General features: G+C 50.6%; 3 protein-coding genes and 1 long non-coding RNA gene across 12 annotated transcripts in view; 2 read left to right on the top strand and 2 right to left on the bottom strand.

Moving 5' to 3' along the window:
- Positions 1-1,815: 1,815 nt before the first annotated feature.
- On the bottom strand, positions 1,816-5,037 carry RPS16 (ribosomal protein S16). Of its 3 annotated transcripts, none has more exons than XM_025425035.3 (5): positions 4,797-5,037; positions 4,574-4,675; positions 2,333-2,429; positions 2,153-2,200; positions 1,816-2,026 (listed from the first exon to the last, which is right to left on the bottom strand). In XM_025425035.3, the coding sequence occupies exons 1-5, from the start codon at positions 4,842-4,844 to the stop codon at positions 1,881-1,883; spliced, it is 441 nt and encodes a 146-aa protein (XP_025280820.1). In that variant the 5' UTR covers positions 4,845-5,037; the 3' UTR covers positions 1,816-1,880. The 3 variants fall into 3 exon arrangements, with proteins under 3 accessions (XP_025280820.1, XP_048965579.1, XP_048965575.1); XM_049109622.1 differs by having other exon boundaries at positions 4,581-4,675; positions 4,802-4,912; XM_049109618.1 differs by having other exon boundaries at positions 4,574-4,672; positions 4,797-4,910.
- Positions 5,038-6,241: 1,204 nt separating this feature from the next.
- LOC112645483 (uncharacterized) lies at positions 6,242-11,644 on the bottom strand. 2 transcript variants are annotated; one of them, XR_004807436.2, is made up of 5 exons: positions 11,420-11,644; positions 8,842-9,020; positions 7,784-7,925; positions 7,053-7,148; positions 6,242-6,635 (listed from the first exon to the last, which is right to left on the bottom strand). It is a non-coding gene; the product is annotated as an uncharacterized LOC112645483 (long non-coding RNA). The 2 variants fall into 2 exon arrangements; XR_003127098.3 differs by having other exon boundaries at positions 6,242-6,649; positions 11,420-11,643.
- On the top strand, positions 6,649-10,370 carry LOC112645481 (uncharacterized). 2 transcript variants are annotated; one of them, XM_025425034.3, is made up of 4 exons: positions 6,649-6,956; positions 7,435-7,512; positions 7,715-7,759; positions 8,863-10,370. In XM_025425034.3, exons 1-4 carry the CDS (start codon positions 6,813-6,815, stop codon positions 9,115-9,117), a joined length of 522 nt encoding a protein of 173 aa, XP_025280819.1. In that variant the 5' UTR covers positions 6,649-6,812; the 3' UTR covers positions 9,118-10,370. The 2 variants fall into 2 exon arrangements, with proteins under 2 accessions (XP_025280819.1, XP_025280818.1); XM_025425033.3 differs by having other exon boundaries at positions 7,435-7,593.
- Positions 11,645-11,686: 42 nt separating the features above from the next.
- SUPT5H (SPT5 homolog, DSIF elongation factor subunit) overlaps positions 11,687-12,417 on the top strand; it is a 29,066-nt gene continuing 28,335 nt past the window's right edge. The window contains exons 1-2 of one of the 5 annotated variants that reach the window (XM_025425029.3): positions 11,687-11,804; positions 12,067-12,144. In XM_025425029.3, the coding sequence (XP_025280814.1) occupies positions 12,070-12,144 (75 nt within the window). In that variant the 5' untranslated portion in view covers positions 11,687-11,804; positions 12,067-12,069. Of the gene's footprint in view, positions 11,812-11,839; positions 11,956-12,066; positions 12,145-12,417 lie in introns of those variants that run through there. The other 4 variants (XM_025425032.3, XM_049109582.1, XM_049109575.1 and 1 more) reach the window with 4 other exon arrangements.

Below are 12,417 nucleotides of genomic sequence, written 5' to 3'. Positions count from 1 at the left end.
ACATTCCCAGCTGAAGGAAAGTTCTCAGCCTGGCCCGGGCTCCCAGTGGCGCCGGAATTCCCGGTATTTGAGGAGGCGGCAGGGAAGGAGGAAGAGGCCGGCTACTCCATAGCCTCAAGTGGGGAAGGAGAGGCGAGCCCCCTCAGCCTTTCCAGATGCAAGATGCATCCCAGCTGTGCCTCTGGCAGGGAGCCAGGAGCCTCAGAAGGGGGTCCCTCAACCCTGTAGGAAAACCTTGGACATCAGGCCTGCTTCAACCCCTCCTGATCCCTGCCCCTGGACTCCTACTCCCACCTGCCAGACTCCCAGCTCTCCCTCACAGCCCAAGCTGATACCTCCTCAGGTACACCTTCCTTGCAGGTCTACTACAACCTGCCCCACACAACCTGCCCCGCGTAAGCCCAGCCTTCTTCAAAGCCTCCAGTCAGTTCCATCAGGCTCTGCAGTAGGCCGCCAGTGCCCTGCTGCCCTCTTTGGGACACTGAGGTTAAGGCCAGCTAAACCTTTAACCCTTTAACTACACCTCCAGTGCAAAACTTGGTGAGCTGCTCTTGTGGCCACCAGGTTAATTTTCATACCTACCATCTAGACACCTGCCTGCCACCAATCTCCCAGGAACACTTAGCTGGGCATCTACTTGGTGCCCATCAACCCCACTGTCCATCTCTAAGAAGCGCTGAGTATACTCCCTGTTACCAGTGCCGTCCTGTAGAATTTTCCTCACAATCCAAGTGTTCTCTCATCTGTGTAGCCCAGTATGCCAGCCACGCTAAGCTACTGTATTGAGTGGGGCATATACAAGCTTTCTTATATCTGCCCCACTGGACAGTAAATTTCAAGTTCCCTCTCTTATATAGATTAAAAAAAAAAAAAAAATCTGTAAAATTTTCCCTCAGCCAGCAACTTCCAACTGCCACACAATGTTCTTGCTAGTACCCCCAGCAGCCGGGGGAATAGTGTGGCACCTTGGGTACAATGACTGGGGTTACCCAGGTTGGCTGCAAGGTTAATGTGAGCGGAAATGCCCTTCCCTCTCAATGAAGGGCTCTCGCTTCCTGCAAAAATGGGAGGGGGAGTGCAGAACAAAAGTTAACTGAATCCACAAGCAACACTTTACTTTCCTATACATACACCAGCGCTGTCCCACAGAACTTTTTTAGACAATGGAAACATCCTGTGTTATATGTGTAGCCCAGAAGTAGCAACCGAGAGCCTACTAAGTGTTGGCTCTTACTACATGGGAGGCACAACGGGTGAACAAGTCCTCAGTCAGACACACGTTCTGAGCCCTGCAAAGACAGCCACCACACAGTGTAATCAGGACCTTTCCCCAGGAGGGAGTATTGACAACCTGAAGGGATGGTCAGGGGAAATGCCACGCCCACCCCATCTCCCCACATCTCAAGCCTACCTACCTACAGGTTGACATTAGGAAAAATTCCTTTCCAATCTATGTGTGGCCCAAAGTGTGACTTTGGAATGCACCTAAGTTGTTTCTCTGGTCTTTGTTAAAGTTTACCAATCTTATACATTTCCCACTCCTCCCTGACATTCCAGGACAACAGCAGCAAAGGGACTGGAAAAAAAAAGACAAACTCACAAAGACACCCCACACAACCACTCAACCTCTGCTGTGCCCACACTGGACTCCACTGGAGGTACAGGGAGATGGAGAGCAAGCCTGCTCCCACCTGCCTCTCCAACCCGTCCACACTAACCCTGGGGTGATGCCGGCTTACAATCCAGACTGACACTGGGCCGGGGTGTTTCTTTTCTTTTAGCCCAAGACCCACCACAAACAACCAAAGCACAACCTTTGAAACCTTAAGTCCCATGACAGCGGTTTATTATAAAGATGAACCCTCATCGTCACAACAATTTCATCGGTAGGATTTCTGGTAGCGAGCACGGGCACCAGGACCGCCAAACTTTTTGGATTCGCAGCGCCGGGGATCTGCCACCAGCAGGGTCCGGTCGTACTGGATAAGGATGTCTTTGATCTCCTTCTTGGAGGCCTCGTCCACATCTGGAGGAAGGACAGTGAAAGGTCAGAGCGGTGGAAGCATCCCCCAGTCTCTGGGATGAAGATAGGGGCTGGTCCTCAACCTGCCACCCACCCACCCACCCACGGGAAGGAGCCGTTCTCACTCACATTTCTGGTAATAGGCCACCAGCGCCTTGGAGATGGACTGGCGGATGGCTGTGAGGGAAATACATGCACAGAAGAGTATATCAGCTTTGAGAAGGCCCAAGAATAGGGCCTGGCTCTCAGAGCCACCTGCCCATCCGTCCCCCACCCCCCCCCGCCATACGCCCAATTCCTGGAACTTACCGTAAATCTGGGCCACGTGACCACCACCCTTCACTCGGACACGGATGTCCACCCCGGCAAATCGCTCCTTGCCCAGAAGCAGAACAGGTTCCAGTAGCTGGAGAAACAGGGGACATGACAGGATTTCCTATCACAACCTGGACAGCTGACTATCTCACTGAGCACCCTACTCCTCTCTCTCCAAATAACTGCCACCAGACCTCAAAGCACTAGTAGGCAAGGAGATGCACAGCCAGGAGAGCAGGGAGCACTTGAAGATGGATGAGAGACTCCTGAAGGCAACCTGAGCTGGGCCCTCCTATTTCTGTCCCTCTGGGCCTCAGTGTTCCCATCTCTAGGACTGGTTCTTTATACATTTTTTTTTTTTTTAATTTTTATTTATTTATGATAGTCACAGAGAGAGAGAGAGAGGCAGAGACACAGGCAGAGGGAGAAGCAGGCTCCATGCACCGGGAGCCTGACGTGGGATTCGATCCGGGGTCTCCAGGATCGCGCCCTGGGCCAAAGGCAGGCGCCAAACCGCTGCGCCACCCAGGGATCCCTAGGACTGGTTCTTAAAAGTGTTAGCATTTTAACTGAACACGGCAAACCTCTACAACCACCAAAACTACTGCAAACGGTGAAAAGCCACTCCTGGACCATGTCTTGCGCTTTTTCTGGATTTCTCCCCTTGAGCTCTCTGCCCAGCCCTTTGAACCTCCCATTTCCAAATTACAATACTACACAACCTGTGCCATGCTATCCCCTTGCTGGCTCTAGATGTTTTGCAAGTGCCTGCGTGCTCCTGTTTTACCTACTCTAGGTCTCAGCTCACAGATCCCCATCATCACCTCCACCCACTCCCCAAGCCTGTCCTGATCCTTCCACCTAAGTGGAAGCGTTCTCCGGGTTCTTCCATTCCAACAGACTACGCTGGATTAGTGTCTGGTACTGGGTCCAGTCTGCTTCCTCCAGTGGACTAGGAGCTCTATGAGGGTAGGGCCTGGGACCACCGCTCTGTACACAGGACACACAAGCAAAACTTTTAAACTTTTGTATAACTGACAGTTGGTAAGAGTAAACCACAGTACTCGATTATCTACTATGCCAAGGCATCTAAGACTCTATCCTATTAAATTCTAACTAATAAACCTACTACAGTAAAATTATTTTCCGCAGTTAAAAGTAACAATTTTACCACAACCCTACACACTGGAGACTAATGTAACATTGTGCGCCCACTACACAAAAATCAAAAAGTCAAAGGTAATAAAATAAAAGCAACATACTTTATGAAGAAACAAATGCATTTATTCACATGTTAAGCAGTTTACACTAACAACCTAATTCATCCTCACAACAGTCCTTCAAGGTAATAGTTATCCCACTTTTATAGAAGAACCCAAAAAAGAAAAATGAAGTTACTTCCCTCAAACAATAACATATATAAAACAGGCAAAAAACAGACTCTGCTCTTTCCATTCCGAGCTCAAGAAACTGAGGCAAAAACACGCAGGGGACCACGAACCCCTTTCACAGCAAATCACAACAAACCCAAATTCTGTTTCTGTTCTTCCAATATTTAATTGTTGACCATCAACAGTGTCCAAACCCTACTCTTACAAAGTTTTAAGAAACCCTGACAGAAATAAGAAATTGATTTCTGTTCTCTGAGTCTACACTCTAGCAGGAAAAAAGATGTTAGCTTGTGAACACAACACACGTCCCGCATTAACTTAGTGCAAGAAACCAGACTGCACCAACTCCTGTTGCCTTTCATTCCCCCAGTGAGTGGACTTCCAAAAATCCGAGTTTTTAAAGCATCTTCATTTTTAAAAAAAAGACTTTATTCATGAAAGACACACAAAGAGGCAGAGACACAGGCAGAGCGAGAAACAGGCTCCGTGCAGGAAGCCCGATGTGGGACCCGATCCCAGACTCCAGGATCACGCCCTGAGCCGAAGGCTGATGCTCAACCTCTGAGCCACCCAGGTGTCCCTGAAAGGACCCTCTTTGGATGCTTTCCAAAGCAAACGTGGATATCTGCAATATCCACGTTTTCACTCTGCCCACTCAAACTTTTATCACGGTATCTCAAACCCCCGAAAACCACTTCCCAAGGCCCCTTTTTCTCTGCCCCCAACTGTTTCTAAATATCCTCCAGCTTCCAAGGCCAATGAACTCCAGGAACCGACTTACTTAAACATCTCTTTCTAGCTAAAGGCCTCCACTCAACCCAAACGCCCCTCCCCAATCCAGCACCTTGTACTGCAGCGTGCGTGGCTCGATCATCTCCAGGGGCCGCCCGTTCACCTTGATGAGGCCGTTGCCCCGCTTGCAGTGCGCCACGGCGGTGGCCGTCTTCTGTGGAAAGCAAGGGAGCAACCGCGCAGCCACGTGAGCTTCGGCCCCCGGCTCCCATGTCCACCCCACAACCGGCTGACCCCCGCCTCCCTCCGCCCCTCCCTTCGGGCACCCAGACTACCTTACGTCCGAAGACCTGCACGGACTGCAGAGGACCCTTGGACGGCATGGCTGCGACGGTAGGGAAGAGCTCTTCACCGCGCGGCGCTGCAACCGGAAAAGGAAGATGCGGGGCCGCCCCAGCCGCTTTTCAGGGTCTGCGCAGGCGCTTTGGGAGCTACGTCGCGACGGGAGAGAGCTTGACGGCACATATTGCAGCCAGGGGGCGGGACTTCGGAATAGCGGCGGGAAGGTGGGTCCAAGGACCGGAGGAGGCGGGACCTGGGAGCGGAAGGGGCGGGGCCTGAAGTGCGCTGCGTGCAATCGCTGGAGAAGGCTGAACACCCGCTGTTCTTCACACTCACCCTGGTCGTTGCCCCCCGCTGCCACGTTTGCCTTTCGGCTCTTTAAAAATTTCCCTCCACCCAAAAGCTCGATTCTCACGGTCCTCAGAAGAGGCTCCCGTTTACCCCTCGCCACTGGCTATCGTCCTCCCCTGCTCCGCAAATCCTCCCTCGGAATCGCACCTACGGAACCCACAGCCGGAAGTCAGGCGGGATTTCCAGATTCAGGATTCAGAACCCACCTGCTCCGAGAATCCTCTCCCAGAATCTCCTTTTAGCGCCCCACGCTCAGAATCTACTCTTCACCAGAATTCCCTTCCTTTTAGAGTCTCCTCCAGACTCCCCCCCCCCCTTCAGAGCCCTCACTCAGCTCCTCTTTCCCCGAATCTTCGTCCACTCAGGGGCCCCGGAATCTACTTCTGCCCGCAATCCACCCTTCCTGGAACCTCCTCGGTAGAATCCCCTTTCACAAAATTTCTCTCCCTTTTAGAGCCTCCCTCCTTCAAAATCTACTTAAGAATTCCCTTCCCTTTAGAGCCTCCTCTTCCCAGCAACTGCCTCCCCTAGGATGTTCCTCCCCTAGAATTCTCCACACCTTAGAGACCCTCCCTTCATTTCTTTTTTAAAAAGATTTTATTTATTCATGAGAAAGATTTTATTCATTATTTGTTTATTCACAGAGAGAGAGGCAGAGACACAGGCAGTGGGAGAAGCAGGCTCCATGCAGGGAGCCCGATGTGAGACTCGATCCCAGGACCCCAGGATCACGACCTGAGCTAAAGGCAGTGCTCAACCACTGAGCCACCTAGGTGCCCCGAGACTCTCCCTTCAGAATGCTTCCCCCTTCAGGGTCCCTACCCTAGAATCCCTCTTTCTCCAGGGACCTTCAAATCATCTCTTCATTCCCTCCTTCAAGTCACCCTACTCTCCAAGCTCCTCCCCACAGAATTCATCCCTAGCACCCTCTCATCCCATCTGAGGAATCTCGGGATTGAGTTGCCCTTTTACTCCCCCACACTCAGGGTACTCCCTCCCCAGGCAAAAGGCTTGTCTCAGAGCTGCAGAGGGGCCACAGTTGCTTCAGTTTCTCTGGCAGTACTGAGTCAGAAGTCCAAGGTTCTTTTTTTTTTTTTTTTTTTAAGATTTTATTTATTTATGAGAGACACACAGAGAGAGGCAGAGAAACAGGCTCCAACCTGGGAGCTCAACATGAGACTCCATCCCAGGTCTCCAGGATCATGCCCTGGGCTGAAGGCGGTGCTAAACCGCTGAGCCACAGGGGCTGCCCATAAGGTTCCTTTTTTTTTTTTTTTTTTTTTTTTTTTTAAGATTTTATTTATGAGAGACACAGAGACACAGGCAGAGGGAGAAGCAGGCTCCCCACAAAGAGCCTGATGCGAGACTGGATCCCAGATCCCAGGATCAGGACCTGAGCCGAAGGCAGACACCCAACCGCTGAGCCATCCAGGCGTCCCTGAAGTCCAAGGTTCAAAGGGCTGTGGTGACTCACTTTGCACCTGGAAGGTGGAGACTGGGTGGAGGTTAGTGGGCGGATCTGTGGCTGGAGGGAGAATCCTCCAGCCCAGAGTCCAGCTCCAACAAGGTGAGAGAGAGGAGAGGTGGAGGGAGGGAGCACCCAGACGCTGACTTGGGGGGACAGACAGACATACAAAGCACAAGAGAGACAGACACACATGAAGGAGAAAGACAAAGAAGGGGCCAATGGAGAAGAGGAAAAAGAAGATAGACACAGGGTCAATTACAGATGGACCCAGAAAACACAAGTGACGGCGATTCGGAGGCAGAGAGGCCAGCCCTCAGAGAACGAAGACAGACAGGTACAGGCAAGCATGGAGATTTCAAGATATTTGAAATATGGAGAAACTTGATGTAGGAATAGAAGTAGAAGGGAGAGCAGATCCCCAAATATGCACCTGCAAACACAGATAAAGCCTAGCAGGGGTGTTTTCCAATGAGAAGACAGGCCATGGGATTCACGTACTCACACACTCTTATGCTGCCTGATGCACCTGTTGGGGGAGGAGGGTGGGATTAGACTTCCCAAAATCCTCTAATCTCTCTGGGCTAATCCTCATACGCTTGCTGAGTCTTTTATCTTCCTGTGTGTGTGTGTGTGTGGGGGGGGTGTCAGGGAGCCCTCTGACCTGGACCCTCCCTACTGTAGCATGACCATCTTCCCTGGCCTCTTGAAGAACATTTTCTGAGTATCTGTGGGTTGAGTGGAGCTGGACCAGAAGGGGTCAGGACACTTCAGTCTTCCAACTTGCTCTGTCTCTTTGCACTTCTTGCTTCCAGGACCCTGGGCTGGGACCAGAGAAAGCCTGGGTGGTGGGCAGGGTGCCCGTGTGGCCTCTCTGGACCATCCTCCTGCTGGTACGGCCCTTGGGAAGCCTAGGATCACCCCTCTGTCCTCGGGAGCCTTTCTACTTCTTAATTGCCATCATGAAGATGCTGGTGAGGAGGAGGGAGGGGAGAGCCAGCAGATAGGCAGGGAGGGGGTTGGGGGGGGCATGTTTGAAGAAGGGTCCGGCTTTCCCCTTCAAGATCTGATTCTTCTCCCTGCCTCAAATTATAGGGAAACAAAAATGATGGCACTCTTTACACCCCAGATGACCTTTCGGTGAGTATTTCATTAGCTCCTTACCAGGCGTTGGAAATTTAGGGAGAATCCACTAGCTCAGAATACATGTTGGCGGCAGGAGGCAGTAGGGCTGGTGTTTGGCTGTCCAGCTGCTGACCCAGCTCCCAGCCTTCAAATAGATTTTGTTTGCTGCTGTCTCCAATACCTATTTTTTAAAAAGATTTATTTATTTATTTGAGAGAGAGAGAGAGAGGGAGCACACTTGCAGATGCATGTGAGCAGTGGGGAGGGACAGAGGGAGAGGGAGAGAATCCCAAGCAGACTCCCTCACTTAGTGGGGAGCCCGATGTAGAGCTTGATCCCATGAACCTGAGATCAGGACCCCAGCCAAAACCAAGAGTTGGACGCCTAACGGACTGAGCCACCCAGGTGCCCTGTGCCATCTCCCAACACCTAGAACATAAGTGGCACATAGCAACAAATGATGATGATGGTGGTGATGGTTAAATAGTGCTCCATCTGCCAGGCATTGGTCTAAATGGTTTAAGTATATGAGCTTGTTTACTCTTCACACTGACCAGGATCCCTGGGTGGCTCGGCAGTTTAGCGTCTGCCTTTGGCCCAGGGCGTGATCCTGGAGTCCCGGGATCGAGACCCATGTTGGGCTCCCAGCATGGAGCATGCTTCTCCCTCTGCCTGTGTTTCTGCCTCTCTCTCTGTGTGTCTTTCATGAATAAATAAATAAAAATCTTAAAAAAAAAAAACTCTTCACACTGACCCTATGAGGTAGAGAGGTCCACTGTATATGGATGTGAAGAACATACACCACACAAGGATCCCACATCAACTAGGGCAGTATTCCCATCCAGGATATATTCATCAATTTCTGGTAGATAGCAGTAATGTATTTTGTTCTAACAAAATCAACACTTTAAAGTAATTTAAGAAAGAAGTGTCATTTTCTAGGTATAGGTTTGCATTAGCCCTGAAGGTAGGAATTATTCAGAACTCTGTCACAGATTAGAAAACTGAGGGCCAAAGAGGTGAAGGGGCTTATCCCAGGCCATAATTCAGAAACCCTGGGGTTGGGATTTTGGGATCAGACCCTTGCCCAGAGATACCAAGTCACTCTGTCCCCACAGGTGTGTCCTGCTGAGACTCTGGGGTGCTTCCGGCTGGAGCTGTCTGTGATCCAGTTCGAAGAGGGCCCATCCTTGGGGATTGCGGTGTTCCGGCTACAGCGTCTGCTGGATGCCCTGGGGTCTCGGCTGTGGGTGACTGGCCAGGGCCCTTGTCCACCCTGCGAAGGACATCCTCAGAGACCTGTCCCTCTCTTTCTGTCCAAACTCTTAGAGTTATTACAGGGGGCTTGTGCTCAGCACCTGCCCTCAGCATGAGCCTGGGAAGACACAGACTCCCTGGAACTGCTGGAGAGGCTGGGTGGAGAGAGGGAGAGAGGACTTGGGTTTCTAGCCCCAGTTCCCAGTCCTAAGCCTTCTTCTAGGCCAGAGGACCCCATCTGGAACCCAAGGAGCCAAGGGGGAGAGGAGAGAAGGAAAATAAGATCTGAAACCTGAAGTCTCTGACCTCCTGGGATGGGGGTGGGTAGATAAATCGGCTCTCACCTGCCTCTGCTCTCCCTCTCAGATACTCCCTCCTCTCTCTTCTGGGAAAGGACAGAATTGCACAGATTTCTTCTAACCTAATCCCACCCCTAGAGGACAGACAGAGAGAGGCTTGTGCCTCAAGTCCCTGAAAACAAATAATTACCACCTGGAGAGTTTTGAAATAATACTGATGTCAAGGCCCCAACCCAGAGATTTTGATAATTGGTCTCTGGTGGATCCTGAACATCCATAGTTTCAAAATCAACTTCATTGAGGTGTAGTTTATGTACCGTAAAAAGCATACATTTCAAGTGGATATTTCATTGAGTTCGGACAAATGTATACACACAGCCACATTTCCATCACCCCAAAGCATCCTTCATGCCCCTTCCCAGTTAATCTTCACCTCCAGTCGTAGACACCCACCAGTCTGCTTTCTCTCTGGATCAATTTTGCTTTCTCTAGGGTTTCATATGAATGGAATTGTACTATGTATATATATATTTACATATATTCTAGTGTCTGGTTTCTTTCATTCAGCATGTTTTTGAGATTCATTCATGTACCAACCAGCAGTTTTGTTACTATTCCATTGTATAGATGCACCCCAATTTGTTTATCCACTCTCCTCATGATGGATATTGGACTGTTTCCACTTTGGGGCTATTGTGCATCGCTCTCTTCTTGCATCTTACGTACCACTGGGGCTAAGGGTTGAGAACACCTGACACACAAAGGAAGAACTTTCTATGGGGAGAAAATTACTGTTTCCTGGAGTAAATGTCTTTTTGCAGCAAGGTCAATAAGCATTTTATATGTAGAATCCTATTTTGAAGGGCTGCTGTTTAAAGGAACCGAGGTTGGGGGATAGTTGGGTGGCTCAGCGGTTGGGCATCTGCCTTTGGCTCAGGGTGTGATCCTGGGGTCCCCGGATCAAGTCCCACATACAGCTCCCTGCATGGAACCTGCTACTCCCTCTGCCTGTGTCTGTGTCTCTTGTGAATGAATAAAATCTTAAAATAAAAATAAATAAATAAATAAGACCGAGCTTGGGATGCTTGGGTGGCTCAGTGGTTGAATTTCTGCCTTGGAGTCAGGGTGTGATCCTGGGGTCCTAGGATGGAGTCCTACATCAAGCTCCCTGTAGGTAGCCTGCTTCTCTCTCGGCCTATGTCTCTGCCTGTCTCTGTGCCTCTCATGAATAAATATATATACAAATAAATAAATCTTTAAAAAATGAATAAAGGTGAACACACCTGGGTGGCCCAGCGATTGAGTGTCTGCCTTTGGCCCAAGGCGCGATCCTGGAATTCTGGGATGGAGTCCCACATCGGGCTCCCTGAATGGAGCCTGCTTCTCTCTCTGTGTCTCTGACTTTCTCTCTCTTTCTCTCATGAATAAATAAAATCTTTTAAAAAATGAATACACGAACCAATTTTATAGAAAGGAAAATAGAGTGACCAGCCCCTCCCCAGTTTATATTGGTTTCAGTTTGGGATTGTTGGATCAGGGAGTGTGTATTCATTCCCTGGTAGCTGTCTTGTGAGCCAGTTGGTGGCCAAACCACATATTACCCTGTACTAGGTGCATATTAAAATTCTGTAAATTGAATCCAGGTGTCTCAATGCTTATGCAAGAAATTTTAGCAATTTTTTTAAAAGATTTTATTTATTTATTCATGATAGACATAGAGAGAGAGAGGGGCAGAGACACAGGGAGAGGGAGAAGGCTCCGTGCCAGGAGCCTGACGCGGGACTCGATCCTGAGACTCCAGGATCGCGCCCTGGGCCTAAGGCAGGCGAGAAACCGCTGAGCCACTCAGGGATCCCCAGCAATGTGTTTTAAAAGTTTGATTTTTTTCCCCCTTCATCAGATTAATTTTTCTTCTCTCTCATCGCCTGGTCCTCTTTGCCACCTGTCAGACAAATAATTACTAATATGTAAATTCCCGTTGATTTAAACTTAGGGATTTGTAAAGGAAAGCAAGGGTTTTTAAGGGTCACCTACACTTGGGGAGGAGTCTTAGGTCTGCCATTGCGCGGTTAATTTTTCTGAGCTTCAGTTTTCTTGTCGGCAAAATGGGGGTACTTACCTTCTAGGAATCTTTTAGAGGATCTAGGGGATAAAGTCTGATTTATCTGCTAATTCATTATTATTTAGTCCTTCCCTGACTCCTCGCGGCTTGGCACACCGCATCAGTTAAGTACAAGCTCGAGCTCCCGGTTGGAAATGCCTAACGGAGAAGGGGAGGAGCTGTACCCCTCTTTGACACTCCCAAGATGTCGACTCCATGCTCTACGTTAAGCAGACCTGCCACTTTCAAGATGGCGCCCAGGAAGTGCGTCACCGGAGACGAGCTCCGGAAATCTCGCGTTAGGCGAGGCCAACGGGTAGGTTCTCGCGAGAGGGCACGTCAGTCCCAGCCGGGCGTCGTGTGAACAGCTGCTGGTACCGAAGGCTGAGGTGGAACTCGAGCGGTGAGGGGTGGGTCGGTCGCCGAGGTGGCAGCACCGAGGGTCGCCGGGGTCCAGGGAGGCTTAGAGCCCGGATTCGGGGACTCGGAAGGTGTACCAGGTGGCTTAGGGATAGCCTTTCGAGACCACGGTTGCCAGAACGAGGCTGCCGGAAGTGCGCTAAGGGATTTTTCTTCTCCCCGGGAACTGGCGGGGAAACTGAGGCTGGGGTGGGGCCGTTGTTTGGGGGGCGCACTGAGGCCGCCGTCTTTTCCTGCAAGAGCAGAAGATGTCGGACAGCGAGGACAGCAACTTCTCCGAGGAGGAGGATAGTGAGCACAGCAGTGACGGCGAGGAGGCCGAGGTGTGTGGCTGGGACTTGGTGGGGAGGCATCGCGCCTGGGGCAGGACCAGGGCAGAAGGGCCCCTGTGGGAGCTCGGAGGACATCAAAACGAACTCTGGCCTCTGGGAGCTTCCAGCTTGCTGGTAGTGATAGAGAAGTAGGCAAGCCTAAGTCCAGCAGATGGATGGGTGCGCGAAGCCAGGGATGCGCCAGGTACAGTGAAATAACAGGACCTGGCATAGAGCAAGCACTCCCTGTTCGCTTCTATTTTGGGGTGTGCATTTCATTTCAGA

The sequence above is a fragment of the Canis lupus genome, chromosome 1 (assembly GCF_003254725.2).
Source record: "Canis lupus dingo isolate Sandy chromosome 1, ASM325472v2, whole genome shotgun sequence".
Taxonomy (NCBI): domain Eukaryota; kingdom Metazoa; phylum Chordata; class Mammalia; order Carnivora; family Canidae; genus Canis; species Canis lupus.
The sequence above is the reverse complement of the archived record's forward strand: the minus strand, read 5'-3'. Positions and strand labels throughout refer to the sequence as shown.